The sequence below is a fragment of the Mytilus edulis genome, chromosome 5, assembly GCF_963676685.1.
Source record: "Mytilus edulis chromosome 5, xbMytEdul2.2, whole genome shotgun sequence".
Lineage (NCBI taxonomy): Eukaryota > Metazoa > Mollusca > Bivalvia > Mytilida > Mytilidae > Mytilus > Mytilus edulis.
The window spans coordinates 8,078,550-8,097,418 of NC_092348.1; the positions used below are offsets into that span (position 1 = coordinate 8,078,550).

General features: G+C 32.7%; 1 protein-coding gene across 1 annotated transcript in view; it reads right to left on the bottom strand.

Annotated features, from left to right (window-relative positions):
- Positions 1-2,721: 2,721 nt before the first annotated feature.
- The window catches only part of LOC139522862 (uncharacterized), a 32,359-nt gene continuing 16,211 nt past the window's right edge, over positions 2,722-18,869 (bottom strand). Inside the window, exons 2-8 of the mRNA XM_071316474.1 lie at positions 17,484-17,894; positions 15,553-15,909; positions 15,065-15,112; positions 13,600-13,647; positions 7,687-7,788; positions 7,054-7,084; positions 2,722-4,587 (exon numbers count right to left, since the gene is read on the bottom strand). Coding sequence (XP_071172575.1) covers positions 4,497-4,587; positions 7,054-7,084; positions 7,687-7,788; positions 13,600-13,647; positions 15,065-15,112; positions 15,553-15,909; positions 17,484-17,894 — 1,088 coding nt within the window. The 3' untranslated portion in view covers positions 2,722-4,496. The remainder of the gene's footprint in view (positions 4,588-7,053; positions 7,085-7,686; positions 7,789-13,599; positions 13,648-15,064; positions 15,113-15,552; positions 15,910-17,483; positions 17,895-18,869) is intronic.

The following is an 18,869-nucleotide window of genomic DNA, read 5'->3' on the forward strand; positions in this document are numbered from 1 at the left end:
AAATTTTATAGAACAATAAATTTATTAAATTTGAAAATAAAGCTATATTTAAAAGAAAATGGATTAAAAGCGATCTTATTTATGTAAATGATATCATAGATGAAAAAGGGTGTATTTCTCAAGACATCATTTTAAATAAACTAAAAAATAAATCAAACTGGATACATGTAGCTTAAATTAATTTAGTAATGAAATCAATACCAAAAGACTGGGAATAGTTATCAAAGGTACCAGGATTATAATTTAGTACACCAGACGCGCGTTTCGTCTACACAAGACTCATCAGTGACGCTCATATCAAAATATTTATAAAGCCAAACAAGTACAAGGTTGAAGAGCATTGAGGATCCAAAATTCCAAAAAGTTGTGCCAAATACGGCTAAGGTAATCTATGCCTGGGATAAGAAAATCCTTAGTTTTTCGAAACATTCACAATTTTGTAAACAGGAAATTTATAAAAATGACCACATTGTTGATATTCATGTCAGCACCGAAGTGTTGACTACTGGGCTGGTGATACCCTCGGGGACGAAACGTCCACCAGCAGTGGCATCGACCCAGTGGTGTAAATAGTTATCAAAGGTACCAGGATTATAATTTAGTACGCCAGACGCGCGTTTCGTCTACATAAGACTCATCAGTGACGCTCATATCAAAATATTTATAAAGCCAAACAAGTACAAGGTTGAAGAGCATTGAGGATCCAAAATTCCAAAAAGTTGTGCCAAATACGGCTAAGGTAATCTATGCCTGGGATAAGAAAATCCTTAGTTTTTCGAAACATTCACAATTTTGTAAACAGGAAATTTATAAAAATGACCACATTGTTGATATTCATGTCAGCACCGAAGTGTTGACTACTGGGCTGGTGATACCCTCGGGGACGAAACGTCCACCAGCAGTGGCATCGACCCAGTGGTGTAAATAGTTATCAAAGGTACCAGGATTATAATTTAGTACGCCAGACGCGCGTTTCGTCTACATAAGACTCATCAGTGACGCTCATATCAAAATATTTATAAAGCCAAACAAGTACAAGGTTGAAGAGCATTGAGGATCCAAAATTCCAAAAAGTTGTGCCAAATACGGCTAAGGTAATCTATGCCTGGGATAAGAAAATCCTTAGTTTTTCGAAAAATTCACAGTTTTGTAAACAGGAAAATTATAAAAATGACCACATTGTTGATATTCATGTCAGCACCGAAGTGTTGACTACTGGGCTGGTGATACCCTCGGGGACGAAACGTCCACCAGCAGTGGCATCGACCCAGTGGTATAAATAGTTATCAAAGGTACCAGGATTATAATTTAGTACGCCAGACGCGCGTTTCGTCTACATAAGACTCATCAGTGACGCTCATATCAAAATATTTATAAAGCCAAACAAGTACAAGGTTGAAGAGCATTAAGGATCCAAAATTCCAAAAAGTTGTGCCAAATACGGCTAAGGTAATCTATGCCTGGGATAAGAAAATCCTTAGTTTTTCGAAAAATTCACAGTTTTGTAAACAGGAAATTTATAAAAATGACCACATTGTTGATATTCATGTCAGCACCGAAGTGTTGACTACTGGGCTGGTGATACCCTCGGGGACGAAACGTCCACCAGCAGTGGCATCGACCCAGTGGTGTAAATAGTTATCAAAGGTACCAGGATTATAATTTAGTACGCCAGACGCGCGTTTCGTCTACATAAGACTCATCAGTGACGCTCATATCAAAATATTTATAAAGCCAAACAAGTACAAGGTTGAAGAGCATTGAGGATCCAAAATTCCAAAAAGTTGTGCCAAATACGGCTAAGGTAATCTATGCCTGGGATAAGAAAATCCTTAGTTTTTCGAAAAAATCACAGTTTTGTAAACAGGAAATTTATAAAAATGACCACATTGTTGATATTCATGTCAGCACCGAAGTGTTGACTACTAGGCTGGTGATACCCTCGGGGACGAAACGTCCACCAGCAGTGGCATCGACCCAGTGGTGTAAATAGTTATCAAAGGTACCAGGATTATAATTTAGTACGCCAGACGCGCGTTTCGTCTACATAAGACTCATCAGTGACGCTCATATCAAAATCGGAAAATTCTATAAAACGTATTGCTAATACAAAAAGAACCCAATTCATATTGGATGGTTTACCTGTGAAATTAGAAGCATTAACACATGAACTTTTATACAAGTCTCTGATAAATAAAAAATTTGAACCATCTGGACCAAAAACATGGCTGCGTAAAGTTGATATAGATGAAGTGTTATATCAAACTATTTATAAAAAAGTTTATTCAGATATTTAAAAGAAAACAAACTTAGGATTTTTAGATGGAAATAACTACAACATATTCTACCAACAAAGAAATATTTATGCAGGTGGAAAATTGTAAACACTAGTTCTTGTAATTTTTGTACACACGAAGAAGATTATGATCACTTCTTTATACTGTGTCGTATTTAAAACATTTTTGGAATAAAATAAATGAAGTTTTAAAGAACAGTAAAATAACTTTTAAGATAAAACTTCTGAAGAAGAATATTTTGACTTTAACTATTTTTTAACAATTGTCGGTTTTTTTTAAATTTACAAAGCCTACTACATATCTGATCAAAAGACAACAAATGTCAATGTTTTCTCAATTTTTCTCAATGAGTTCATTAGAAGAGTATGTTCGAAAATTAAAAGTAATGTTTAAGCAACTATCAGAAAACATATCAATAGTCAGATTAAGGATTAAGTGATTTTATTTAATATATATTTGATGTACACAATGTAATATGTATGTTACAACTTATCACTACTCTGGGTGATTAGTGGATTGTGACAGGGAGCATTAGGAGGAGCTTAGACTCCCGAAGGATATTGTAATAAGCCAATATTTGAAATAAATATTTAATTATTCAGAAATCAGTCAAAAACCAAATAATTCATATCACAACCTTTTTATTTCTTTATATGCCGAAATTAGTTCTTTAAGGTAGATGGGGTATCTTCCTCCATATGGATTTTGAAATACCATAAAACATCGGTCTAGATCTTTGATAGAATGTGCAATTTTGAGAGTAGTAGGTAATTCATGTGTAAGAATTGTCATTTCAATATAGAAAATGAGATGTTTTATAATATTAATGGTTGTATCTTACAAAAAAAAACAGAAACGTTTGTTTGATTCATTTTTTTCGAACTTTGCCACATAAGGGGATGAAACTCAAATGTAAGGGCAGATAATTCAGATAAAGGTACTTTTACAATAGAATGTGTTAGGAATTTCTTTTTTTTTTCGGGTCCGAAGACCTCATTTTTCTTTTTCTTATCCGAAAGCATACTATTAAAGCTATCTTCTCATATATTACCTCAAAATTCCATGGTGAAGTTTTCGCTTTATAGCAGAAAATTGGGTTTTCCATAGATAATCTATACAAAATCTGTCAATTTTGAACAACCTGTAGCATGAAAATAAGCCCCGTGACCCATTCTTTTTATTATTTGATGATATAAACTACATTTTGACAAATTATTAAAAAAAATTATATGGATTATTAAAAATGTTTAATTTATTTTTTTCTACCATTAATCCGTTTTATGTCATACATTTGTAGTAGTTGGTTTTAGAAATGTGTAGTCATTTAATGGGTTCCAATTTATAAAATACATTGAACTACATGTTTATTGCGAGGTTGATTACTTCAAAATAGAACTACAGGAAATTATTCTATTCTATATTTAATACAGTTTCATGGAAAGTGTATTTAATTAATGTACCTTTATATTATAAATCATACAAAAAGGAGAAGAATGAAATTTGACTTTTCAATTGCCATATACAAATTTAAAGCCTGTTGGTTTGTCTAAAATATATTATACCAGACTTCGATTTATGATTATTGTACTGTAGTACATTTTTGTATTCTTGTCTTTCGTTTTTGCTTATGCCTTTTGTCTATATGGCTTTATGATTTTCTTTATTGACTCATTTGTTTGTTTTGATATTAGCTCAAAGTTAGTAAAGCGCTTTCGATTGTAGCTTTTAAGTGACCAATAGGTTAATAAAGATGAGGAAAACGATTCCTAGGGTGGAAGGAGGGATATAGCAGACACAACCGTTACCATAAGAAGATAATTTGCAATTGTTAAAAAAACTCCATGCATAAAACATAAAGATAAGGCAAAAGTCGGGATACATCCATGTGTTTTTGAAAAGTTAAACTAGTAGTACCCATGTAGTTGCTCATGGCAAAAACACCCTGTGATGAATCGCATTCGTTTTTGACACAAACAAGCAAACCAATATGGGATTGTTTCTACGTCTGGTTTGAAATATCTGATTTAGGACCTTGTTTTGCAATTTCATCGTGCTGATTTAGCTGTGGTAGAAAAAAAGACTGCCTCCATCATATAATTTGATAATGAAAATATATGATATTATGTTTTCAATGCACAAATATATTATTAAAACTTTTTATATTTAAATCTCAAATTTATAAATGAAATGAAAGAAGGGTCAGCCTTCTGCCGTATTGTACATATGATATTCTGTTGTTGAATCATAAACATGCTCTGCTTTTGTCCTCGCCTTTGTATCTCCATAAATTCTGCAAAATAATCATAATCTAAAATTAGATAATTTTGTCTTCATCAATACGTTACGTGAATTTACAAATCCATTTGCCATTTGGAATAATAATGCACTACATATAGTAAGGGGTGAAAAACACCTTAACTAAAAACCCACATTGTATTTTCATCCAACGGGCGCGATGGACAAGTGGGTTAGGTAGCTAATCTTAGTTATCGCTGGCCTTTCAAAGTAGGGGGGTACAGCAGTCAACATTTTGTTATAATCTTAATCAATATAAAAAAAAACACAACCAAATGTATAACAAAGAAGCACAAAAAAGCAGTTATCAAATTTAACCAACTCATTCATTGAATCTATTGCGTCAGAACTGACTGAACCCAGAACAAAGTATGAGATAAATTACGTTTTAGATTACATAAGTTCTTCAATGTTGACTTGAGAGGTATAATGGAAAACTTGTAGGATTACAACGATAATATACTGTAAATGAGGGATTGTCTTAAAATTCGCTTACATTTACAAAATTAAAATGATATTCAGTGTCTATCATAGCGCGTAATTATAACGTTGTCCCAATAGTGAAAGCTGGATTTTTTTTTAATCGGAAGCTATCTACTGAAGTTGATTTAGACATATGCAGTTATAGAAGTAAACTTGGGAGAAAAAAGGTTTTACTAAATAAGTTGGTGAATGGGGTATAAGTCTCGATGTGGTAACACTGGAAGAGTCCTGCAATAAAAACAAGAAATAAATTTAAGTTATAGTAGGCGGCATCTGAACAATCATCTCCATATTAATGTGACAACGCAATGAAAATATGATTAAGGCCATATTAATATTGCAGGCAGGTATAAGTGAACGTGCTGTTTTCAGACAATTTCACGTCAAAACTTGTTTTACTGTCCTTAAAACAAAGATTACAGACAGACCATCCATGACCAGATTAATATGTAATGGCAACGCTGCGTCAATAAAATATGATTATGCAACGTCAATTGCGAGACACGTTTACGGCATCTTCGCTAGCCAAGGGTTACGATCCACTCCCGTTCTCTTCACCCTTGGCGGATTGAGATGAAATTTCGGAGACACAAGGTGAGGATTTTTATTGATTGCAGTCGAAACTCGTTGTATCCAATCAAAAAGCGCCAATAACATGATCACGTGTAAATGTAGAAAGTGTTTGTAAACAATCGCCACGTGTTTATTGTGCAACAAGTCTTTACATCCCGAAACGACCACATTCAGTGACAATTTTAATATTTTTAATCGACTAATAGAAGTTCCTTTGTATATTTCTTGCACAAGTGCATGAATGTTGATGTATATTTTCGTTTCCAGCTTTACCAAGTGTGTAGAATCTAGACGCCACCGTGCTTTTACCTCTAAATTGAAGGGTTCAAGTGCTACCATTGGTCAGTATAATGTATTCGGAATTGGCGTGACCTTAATCTTCCGATAGATGGCGCAACATTGTTTTCACAAATGTTGGCTTAATCCGCCAAGGGTGAAGAGAACTGAAGTTGATCGTAACCCTTGGCTATCGAAGATGCGTTTACGGCCGCAACGTCAAAAGCTAATCAAGTTAAATAATGAAATGGCAGACATATTCATTACAAAATTGAAACACTAACGTTTAAACCACTTTATTGATGAAACGCACCGTAATGCTTGGGAAAGATGAAAAATGAGAAGGTTGCAAACAGAACTCATACATGCCTAACAGAATTTGTTGACCTTTCGAAAAATCATTTTGGCGTTGATTGCAGGCAGCCATTACCTTCGACGTTGATAATTCTATTTATAAGAAGAAAACCAGTGAAACCAGTGCATACCCCATAATTTGAACTTTAAAAAATGACTTTATCAGTCAATTTTGAACTATAAACTTTTTAAGGCAATTAAGAAATTAATAGAATTTATGTTTTCATCTTTATTTTACAAAAATTGACAATTCAAAAAATAGGAATTAAACGGAAAACGTTCTGGTGTTGCGTCGGTAAGTACATCTACAAATGCATAAAAAGGCCTGCAATGACAAGTAAATAACTCTTTTTTCGGATAAATTATAATGTTCACATCAATCTTCTTTTTGAAATTTCAGTAAATTTTTGATTTTTTTGTGTTATGAGGTTTACATGCAAACTATTTATATCCATTTTAAAAGGACAAACATTTGAAACAGACATAGGAATTGAAACAGACATAGAAATGTGTATCATTTGTGAGGGCAATATGATGGACATACTGATGCACGAAACACCGTCTAAGATAAAAAAAAATAAAAAATACACAACCATGTGAAATGTTTTTGAATAGAAATATCAACAAAAAAAAGGAAATGTGTTCAATATATTTCAAACAGAGGATGAAAACACATCAAACTGTTAAACTTTGGCGTTTGATTTCGAATGCCCATGGATTCTATAATTGATCTAAACTATTGGAGAGTGGATAGAAGTTAAAACTAAGAACTTACCTTTCTTTCTTCCACTTTATAACAATTATACCTGGAAGTAAAAATAACCATTAAGTTTTAATAAAATATAATGCTCCCAATAGCTGCTTGTAGTTTTAATAGATACAGTCGAACCAAACATGATGAATATGTAATAAAAATCTAAATCTAATCTTAAAAAAGTCGAAACCGCTTACAGTAAATGGTTCATACAAGCTAGGACCAGGGAATGCATATGCATTTCAATTATAACAAAATCAATTACATCTGGGTGCAAAATTATCATGTGCTTTGAGAGGTTGAGGAGATCCTGTTCCATAAGTGGCATCCGTCTTGTTACCCATGGCATGTATAAGTTTGGTGGCACGGCGAATAGGTCAATATCTAAGTGAAGAGGACGGACTTGAGTCTACGAAAATTAAAATAATATGTATTTATATATCTCAGATCTGTTCTTTCTTTCTTTTGTGTTTTTGTAAGTTCTTGCTGTGTGTTTTGTATTTTTCTTATGAGTTATATTCTGGTAAACCCGTGATTACTGGGCTTGACTGTGACGTAATTACATAAGCATTGTGACATAAGATATCAACAGGAACTTAAAGTGTACATATTTTGTGGAATTTAGAATACGTAAATTGATACATCTCAACTCACCTTTTTTGTACAACATAACTGATATGGCAAACCCAATCAATATCAATGCTATCAGAATAGCAATGCAAGATATTAAGATAGTGTTAATATCTGATGAACAGACTGAAAATAAAACAGTAAAACATCATTGAATTACTAATGTACTGACATTGCAAACAATATATTAATATAAACATATTTAAATTGTTTTACATTGTCTTATCGGGGCCTTTTTTAGCTGACTATGCGGTATGGGCTTTGCTCATTGTTGAAGGCCGTACGGTGACCTATTGTTGTAAATGTCTGTGTCATTTTGGTCTCGTGTGGACAGTTGTCTCATTGGCAATCATACCACATTTTCTTTTTTTAGCTCACCTGGCCCAAAGGGCCAAGTAAGCTTTTCTCATCACTTTGCGTCCGTCGTCCGTCATCGTCGTCGTCGTCTGTTAACTTTTACAAAAATCTTCTCCTCTGAAACTACTGGGTCAAATTTAACCAAACTTGGCCACAATCATCATTGGGGTATCTAGTTTAAAAAATGTGTCCGGTGATCCGGCCAACCAACCAAGATGGCCGCCATGGCTAAAAATAGAACATAGGGGTAAAATGTAGATTTTGGCTCAATCTCTGAAACCAAAGCATTTAGAGCAAATCTAACATGGGGGTAAAATTATTTATCAGGTCAAGATCTATCTGCCCTTAAATTTTCATATGAATCGGAGAACCTGTTGTTGGGTTGCTGGCACTAAATTGGTAATTTTAAGAAAATTTTGCAGTTTTTGGTTATTATTTTGAATTTTATTATAGATAGAGATAAACTGTAAACATCATAATTATCACAAAGTAAGATCTACAAATAAGTCAACATGACCAAAATGGTCAGTTGACCCCTTAAGGAGTTATTGCCCTTTATAGTCATTTTTTACCAATTTTTCGTCAATTTTTGTAATCTTCTACAAAAATCTTCTCCTCTGAAACTACTGGGCCAAATTTTATCAAACTTAGCCACAATCATTATTAGGGTATCTAGTTTTTAAAAATGTGTGCGGTGACCCGGCCAACCAAGCAAGATGGCCGCCATGGCTAAAAATAGAACATAGGGGTAAAATGTAGATTTTGGTTTATAACTTTGAAACAAAAGCATTTAAAGCAAATCTGACGAGCGGTTAAATTGTTAATCAAGTTAATATCTATCTGCCTTAAAATTTTCAGATGAATTGGACAGCTGGTTGTTGGGTTGCTGTCCCCCAATTGGTAATTTTTAAAGACATTTTGCCATTTTTGGTTATCTTGAATACTATTATAGATAGAGATGAACTGTAAACAGCAATAATGATTAGCAAAGTAAGATCTACAAATAAGTAAACATGACCAAAATAGTCAGTTGACCCCTTAAGGAGTTATTGCCCTTTATAGTCAATTTTTAACAATTTTCATTAATTTGGTAAATTTTTGTAAATTTTTACAAAATATTTTCCTCTGTAACGAAAGGGCCAAGTTTATTATAGATAGAGAAAATTGTAAGTACCAAGAATTTCAGTAAATAAAGATCTACAAACACATCACCATCACCAAAACACAATTTTGTCATGAATCCATCTGTGTAATTTGTTTAATATGCACATAGACCAAGGTGTGCGACACAGGCTCTTACGAGCCTCTAGTTATTATATATACCTATGTATCAATTGTTTGATCACTGGAATTGTAAAAACGAGGAAAAATCATAATGTTAACATTGCATACTCTTACTTTGTCCAATGTCTCTTTGTTTATCTTTGGTTTCGAACCTCTGATATGCTTCTTTAGTTATCTAAGGAATGACTGAAATATTTTTTCTGTCTATGTGGTGCACACTGAATAACCCGCGTATGTTATTTTGAATAAACAAAAAAAATATTACAGTCAATTCTTATAATTTAATTCCAAATTCCATTTTAAACCGTAGTAAACCATGAAAAAACGTTAATGAAATCACGGTCACATGACAAAATTATGTCTATGAGCTAATAAACAAAACAACGTCAGCCAATCACAAGACGCGTTACATCCAAAATTAAGTTGTATGGAAATGATAGGTTGACAGCAGATCTTGGTATAGCTATTATATAAATCATTAACCACTTTTTAAGATCTAGGCTATAATGATTTACTTGTACAAATTGTGACTTAAATGAAGAGTTGTCTCATTGGCACTCATACCACATAATCTTATATCTATTTGTATTTATATTGTACAGACAGTAGTAACTGATATGTGCCAATGAGATAACTCTTCACAAGCATCTAAATGAAACAGATATAGCCACTATAGGTCATCACGCGGCCTTCAACAATGTCCTGATCGCATAGTCAGCTATAAACGACCCCGACATGATAAAAGTTAAACAATACAAACGAGAAAACTAATGGCATAATTAACGAACAAAAACAAATATGTAACACAGCAACAAACCACAACCACTGAATTACGGGCTCTTGACTCAGAACAGATACATACATTAATAATGTGGCGGGGTTAATGTATGATAGTTTGTTTTATTTCGTTGTCGGTTGTTGTCGCACGTCCATGTCACTTTATGTTATACTAGTATGTAAATGACTGGATAATAACATACAACAAATCTGACGGGGTGATGGATCATATATTTATAATTATGATACAGTACACTACAAAATATGGTATATAACAAGTCTAAACGGGGACCACATCACAATTTTTTTTTTAATAAAATGAACAAATGTTAAATATTTCGGATAACAGATATCCTTTATATCAGTATGATGAGAATGTAAAAAAAAATGTTTTGTTACATTATAATCATATATATCATCAGTAATGCCTTTTTCATGTGACAATCATGATTCTGTGGTATAATCTTTAAACAATGGCTACATCTTCACCATATTTTTATCATGATAACAAATATACATTGGTTTCAATAAATAATGCTTTAACAATTGTATTATTTCTATGCCAATTCCTTGTTATCGAAAAATTAAATAAAAAAATGATTTTAGAGAATATGCATTACTCGATGGACCACCTTTGTTACGAATTGATCTTATTTTTTGTTTTTATAATTGAGCTGATTTGATATATTTTTGTATTCGATAGACGTTAAGTGTTCTCGTTATCGGCTAATATTAAATTAATTGTATGTTGTCAAAGAGAGGAGAAAATATCAAAGAGACATTTAAACACTCATAATTTGAAAATAAACTGACAACGCCATAACTTAAACAGAAACAAACAGCAGTACACAAAACACATTATAGAAAATCAAAGACGAAGCAACACAAACCCTTTGAAATACTTGGGGTTGGGTGGGGGAGAGAGTGAGTGGTGCATGACGGACCACTAACAGCGAAATGTTCTACCCAAAAATATATAGCAAAAACGGTTTTGTAAAAAGACACTTCCGTACACACATGAACTGCTATAAATTATTTTGAACAATGGGTAAACGAATTTTGAAAAATGTCCATTCTTTTTATTTGATTTTGCTCTCTGCTTCATGAAATTTGCGACTCGGTAGATTTGCATATGACTTTTTTCACAAGAATTTTGTGTTACGTTTTGCGCTAATAAGAACCACGTTTTAAGATACAATCACCAAAACGTTAAAGATTTGGTCGAAAATATGTCAGGATGTTGGCAGCTATCTCTTATGACCGTTAAACGGAATTGGTACATGTTCCTGGTAATTTAACGGCTAAAAGGTATTGATACGAAATTCTCCAAACTCATATTAAAAATCTTATTGACCGACAGAGGGAATTATTACAATAAGACATTGCTAGGCCTCGAAAAGCACGTTAAACGATGGACTACCTTAAGCAGATTCGGAGGGAGAATGGTTAATTTTTCATGAATCAACGCTTATCCATTGCATCTATAACTGAAACTAATGTGTTAATGTCTTTTTTTAATTCTGTGTTTTTGTTATTTTACCTTATATTTGTAGACAAACCATGGACATTAATTACAAACTGATTGGTCTTTAACAAAAGTGTCTATACCATATTGTAGTATATATCCTATAGCGTCGGGGTATGCATTTATCTGTTTATTTATTGTAACCCTGTCGTGTTATGTTGTCATTTTAATGTTATAATTAACACTGCCATTTAAGCGGGAGGTTTGGCATGCCACAAAACCAGGTTCAACCCACCATTTTTTCATAAAATGTCCTGTACCAAGTCAGGAAAATGGCAATTGTCACATTATAGTTCGTTTCTGTGTTTGTTACATTTCGGTGTTGTGTCGTAGTTCTCTTATATTTGATACGTTTCCCTCAGTTTTAGTTTGTAACCCGGATTTGTTTTTTCTCTATCGATTTATGAATTTTGAACAGCGGTATACAATGTTGCCTTTATTTATGCAAATTTTCTTAACGCCAAATATGGAGAAAGAAACTTCTTTACGGGATTCGTGTTTTCCGAGGCAAATTCAGAACGAAAAATCCATAATCAAATGGCAAAATCAGAAACTCAAACATATCAAACGAATGGATAGCAACTGTCATGTACAAGTTAAAGCTCTTTGTAACTGAAGGCAACTCTCATGGCTTAGCTTCAATGTATAAAGTCATGTTGTTTGCACTGTCTTTTAAATCGGACTTTGTGTTTTTAGGCTGATTGCAGTCGCTAGTATCCAAGAACAGTGTCGGTAAAGACGTTCTGATAAACCCGAAAAAATATGTGTACATTATCAAGGAGGCTCGAGGGTAAAAAAATAAACTAATTTTTTTCTTTAAAATTTTATTTTTTGCTTTAATAGTTGTTACTTTATCACATGGTACAAAAATCAATTCGTTTTGGCCCCAAATTACTTTTCAAATGTATATATCATTGAAAAAGCTCCAAATTATCTCCCTTTGTTGCAAATTGGCATTAAAATTGAAATATCTTTTTTTACTCATTGGTGACCTATAATTTTTATTATTATTTTCAAATAAGCTATATTAACACTAGACTATTGTAAAATTTGAGAGATTTCTGCAATTTAGTTCTTTTTTTATTTCGATATTACCTCTATTTCTCCTATTAGTTCAACAGAAAAAATACCCTTACAAAAATGTACATGTATGCTCCTTTCGAAGGCTGATTGTGAGCGTAAATGAACGGCGACCCCATGTTTTTATTCTATTGTTCTATTAAGTATGAGATAAAGTTCATTTATCGAAAAAAATATAGCGAAATCCTATGTTAAGAAAATTTTTTTTAGATTAAGGTATAAAACAGAAAATTATGGGACTTTAAGTAAATTTTCGAGAAAATTCTTAGCCTCTATCAAATTGCAAACATATTTCAGTGGGCTTTCTGTTTACAATGTCATGTTTGCATGATGCTAGAAGTGATACACAATAACATAACTGTTACTTTGGAGGTTTTTATATTTAAAGGAGGATATGGAAGAAAATTCTTCTCGACTATTCCAAAGAACTTCTTAGTACTGATATTCATAAACCTGTTACCGTTTAAGCTTACCAATAAGAGATTGTATCAGTATTCATACAGAATTATGCATTTTACAAGTATATCTTTGAATAATATTCAAAGAACATTGTGTTATTTCGAGGTCGTCACCTTATTTTGTTGGAGAGAACCAGCGACCTTCGGTAGAACAAACTAACAATTCTAGTCAATTAAGATTTGAATCAAACGCACCAACCATGTATCGAATTTGCACTCATAACCTTAGTGTTGACAGTGTAGTCAGTTCAATTACATAGACCACCCGATCACCAAGGTTACGTGTTACTGTGGAAATAATCAATACATATCCTTAGATGTGTTATACATGTATAAGATACCACTGGCTTCAGCTGCTAAGTAAACATTTTGCTTAAACAAAGGACTTATTACAATTTATGGCATAAACTGGTTGCCAATTTTCCACACATATAGAAATAATCAACAATAACTTACCTGTTGTTTCTACATAAGTTATTGTAGTGGACTCCATTGGCTCTGAATCTGAAAGATATTTGATGATAAACTTCAAGCTTTGTAAAAACTATAAACAACAGAATTATAATGCATTGAATAATCTTAAAACTCATTTAGATGATTAAAATAAATTCGGTGGAAGTATTAGTATTTGCAAGTATCTAATCGTCAAAATAATCATTTTTTGTTTCTCTTGCAAAGCATTTTTGTAATGAGAATTGATATCAGGTGATATTCTCAAATCCAATTGTCTGCTGAATTTTCTCACTGTTTTGAAAACCAACTGGTGGCCTTCGGATATTTTCTACCCTTCGGGATTGTTGTCTCTTTGACACATTCCTTATTTCTGTTCTCAATTTTTATATGAAAAATCTCTTATATTGGATGCTCTATGAATAAAAATGAAAAAATACATGGCTTTTGATAAAACTCCTTATCTACTTTTGTGAATTGTGTTAATTACTTACATCTGTATATTGTAAAATTTGAGCGATTTCTGCAATTTAGTTCTTTTTTTATTTCGATATTACCTCTATTTCTCCTATTAGTTCAACAGAAAAAAATACCCTTACAAAAATGTACATGTATGCTCCTTTCGAAGGCTGATTGTGAGCGTAAATGAACGGCGACCCCCATGTTTTTATTCTATTTTTCTATTAAGTATGAGATAAAGTTCATTTATCGAAAAAAATATAGCGAAATCCTATGTTAAGAAAAATAAATTTAGACCCGCGAGCCCCCTTAAGGTATAAAACAGAAAATTATGGGACATTAAGTAAATTTTCGAGAAAATTCTTAGCCTCTATCAAATTGCAAACATATTTCAGTGGGCTTTCTGTTTACAATGTCATGTTCGCATGATGCTAGAAGTGACATACAATAACATAACTGTTACTTTGGAGGTTTTTATGTTTAAAGGAGGATATGGAAGAAAATTCTTCTCGACTATTCCAAAGAACTTCTTAGTACTGATATTCATAAACCTGTTACCGTTTAAGCTTACCAATAAGAGATTGTATCAGTATTCATACAGAATTATGCATTTTACAAGTATATCTTTGAATAATATTCAAAGAACATTGTGTTATTTCGAGGTCGTCACCTTATTTTGATGGAGAGAACCAGCGACCTTCGGTAGAACAAACTAACAATTCTAGTCAATTAAGATTTGAATCAAACGCACCAACCATGTATCGAATTTGCACTCATAACCTTAGTGTTGACAGTGTAGTCAGTTCAATTACATAGACCACCCGATCACCAAGGTTACGTGTTACTGTGGAAATAATCAATACCTATCCTTAGATGTGTTATACATGTATAAGATATCACTGGCTTCGGCTGCTAAGTAAACATTTTGCTTAAACAAAGGACTTATTACAATTTATGGCATAAACTGGTTGCCAATTTTCCACACATATAGAAATAATCAACAATAACTTACCTGTTGTTTCTACATAAGTTATTGTAGTGGACTCCATTGGCTCTGAATCTGAAAGATATTTGATGATAAACTTCAAGCTTTGTAAAAATTATAAACAACAGAATTATAATGCATTGAATAATCTTAAAACTCATTTAGATGATTAAAATAAATTTGGTGGAAGTATTAGTATTTGCAAGTATCTAATCGTCAAAATAACCATTTTTTGTTTCTCTTGCAAAGCATTTTTGTAGTGAGAATTGATATCAGGTGATATTCTCAAATCCAATTGTCTGCTGAATTTTCTCACTGTTTTGAAAACCAACTGTTGGCCTTCGGATATTTTCTACCCTTCGGGATTGTTGTCTCTTTGACACATTCCTTATTTCTGTTCTCAATTTTTATATGAAAAATCTCTTATATTGGATGCTCTATGAATAAAAATGAAAAAACACATGGCTTTTGATAAAACTCCTTATCTACTGTTGTGAATTGTGTTAATTACTTACATCTGTATATTGTAATATTTGATGCAATTGCGCTGGAATGTCCACATACCATTGTTGTACCGCCTGTTTCACATCTGAACTCCGTATACTGGTAATCAGCAGATACATTATATCTCAACGTAGACGTCCGGCTATTCTGACAGTCATTTGATATTAACATTCCTTGGTCATAGTCGTCGAGATTTGGCCAACCAATGAAGTTAAACATATCATCTCTCCGGTAACACCACCTAATTTCTCCGGCAGGATCTCTTCCAACTGTTCCCGTACACCTCAACAAAACTACTGTATAGCGCACGTAAATAGCATCCGGTTGTTGTGGGTGAATTTGTATCTGATTGATCGTTGTAGGCTTTACTGTAGATAAATAACATAGAACAGTGAAGTCAAATATGCGCTTGTAACGCTTTTACAGATAGTACACTAGTAAATGTGCCACGCATGATAATCGTGCAAAAATCATGCGTAAATCATACAAATTTTTCGCATGGAAAACACCCAAATCGAGCTACATTAGTATAACATAAACGGAACCATTTTTGTTTGCACCAAATGCACATTTCGACAATCAAAGTCTCTTATGTGATTATTAAGGCCCAAATATTTTAAAATTCAAAGTTTATTTAAAGGATGAATAGCTATTAGCCAAAACGGACAAAAAAGTATAGCAAAATCCGGACAGGTAATCAGAGCTTTGCATGAGGAAGATACAATTCTTTATTTCAATATTTTGTAAAAACAAATAATAACACAAAAGGTACTAGCTACTGGGATGGACTATCAGTCAATCAGCAGAGGCAGCGATACTAAAATAAATTGTACCAATTTGTCTACACCAAATGCGCATTTCGACATTTAAAGTATCTTCATCGATGCTCGAGAAGAAAATATTTGAAAATCCAAAGCTTCTTAAAAGGATGAAAAGATATCAACTAATCAAAGTATTGAAGTACTAAACAACGGATGACCGCAAGTTATTGTGGATGGTCACAGGCACTTGTCTCAGAAAAAATCTCATCTCTGTACCTGAGAGAGAGGGTTATGTAAAGAGATATATTTTTTGTCTGAGACAAGTTCATGTTTGGATGATGAATAAATGACATGCAATTCCACCTCACCGTAATAACTAGTATGTTGTAGCGATACAAACCAGTATTCTCTATTAAAAGTTGTTGTTATATATTAATGAAATACATGTATTTGTATATAACAGTTACATGTATATATAATGTTCATCCATTTGTATATTATTCTATTTTACTATTCTAATAAAAGTGTAGTGCAAGTGCATGAAGGACGACACTGATGAAGGTAAATCCTGAAAAGCGCTTCGGACGTGTTATTTTCATTTTTTACATCATTGGGTCGATACCTCAGCTGGTGGACTATCAGTCCCCGAGGGTATCATCAGCTCAGTAGTCAGTCCATCTTCGGTGCTGACATGATTTAACAAACTTTACTAAAATTGTCCGTTTATAAATTTAAGAAACTAAGGTTTCAACTCCCTCAGGCAAAGTTGGCTTTAGATGAATTTGGCTATTTATTTTAGGCGTTTTTGACATATAGCTCTTCAACGGTTTCGGTACTTATCCATCTTTGGATTTCAAATTTTTGGCTTTGAGCGTTCCTGATGAAGGTAAATCCAGAAAAGCGCTTCGGACGCAAGAAATTATTAAACGTGTTTTTTTTTCATTTTTTTACATCACTGGGTCGATACCTCTGCTGGTGGACTATCAGTCCCCGAAGGTATCATCATACTCTGAAAAGAAACTCATTATTGCAAATAGAAAATTTGATAAAATTAATACGTATTTCAGATTTTTAAGGTTTAAATGCTAAATTATTTTGACCAAAATGAGTTATTGTACTCTCAGTTTGACTTTGATAGACATGCCATTTCTTATGTTTTTCGACCCTATTAAAATATATACCTGTCAACTGTACAGTATCAATTTTCACTTTTACTACTTCCGAATTATCAATTGTTGAACCTATAACTGTACAACGGTATGTTCCTTCATCCGAACATACAACTCGATTTGCTGGAATGTAAAACTCTAGTCCAGAAGAAGAAAGTGGATATACATATTCCTTAATCACAATACCACGACTCCACCAGCCTGATTGCATCCAATTTGTTTGATTTCGAAATAATTTTAAATCCAGTACCACATGAACAATGTCCCGAAATCCACTTGATGTATTTTTGGACAGTGAGATGGCAGATATACCATTCCATAGTTTTACATTCGTAGGAGTACATCCTAGCTTAAGTGTGTCTTTCATGTAATTTACAGTTCTTGTTGTTTGTATGGATACATCCTGGCAAACAACAATATCATCTGCAAAAAATAAAATAATAAATAATCTTTTTTTTTTTATAATGAATTTTCTTTATTGTAACAAATAGATTAGCACAACATGTATGAACAAAGGTATACAGAATGATATTTTCACACAAAGGAAGTATTAAATAATAAAACAACAATTGAATATATATGATGGTGCAATAATAGGTTGAAAATAAATAAATATCTTATAACATTGAAATCTTATGTGTTCTTGCAATATACATAAGTTGTGTTTTAATCAAATTTTAACATTTATTATTTATTCTATGATAGGGGCCCAGGGACTCCAGTATTTGTTATATTCCTCTACAGAGAGGTTTTTAAATGAAATGTATTTTTCTAAGTTCAAGTGTTCCTTTAAATAGTTTTTTAAAGCATTTAGCTTTGGCAAAACTTCTTGTAGTTTTGTTCTGTAAATGTAGTATTTTGAAAGTAGAATAATCTTATTTTTAACAAAATTCAATTTAGCATTTTCGTAGATACCAAATAAAATAATCATAATATTCAAAGGCAGTTCAATATTTGTCATTTCAAAAATCCAGATGTTAAGTGCATGCCAGAGACTGGCAACCATCGGACAGCTCCAAAATAAATGTTCTATGGTCTCTGGTCTTTCTTTACAAAATGTACATATGTTGTTGCTATTTATTTTCATCTTGTAAAGTAGTGAATTAGTTCACAAAATTTTATGGATAGTTCTATATTGGAACCAGCAAAGCTTAGTGCTTTTACTATATTTTGTACACGAAGTGTGTATTTTTTTCCAGTTAATACCAGTCATATTAAGATGGTTCTCCCATTTTTCCTTTGCAGCAAATGTAACATATTTTTCATTCAATACTTTGTACATTTCCCTTGAACCTTTTTTTGATTCAAAAAAGATACTTATGTTAAAAGGTAGTACTGCATGAATTTCTTTCTCCTTTACTTCAATATTCATCGTGTTTAACCACTCATTAAGCGAGT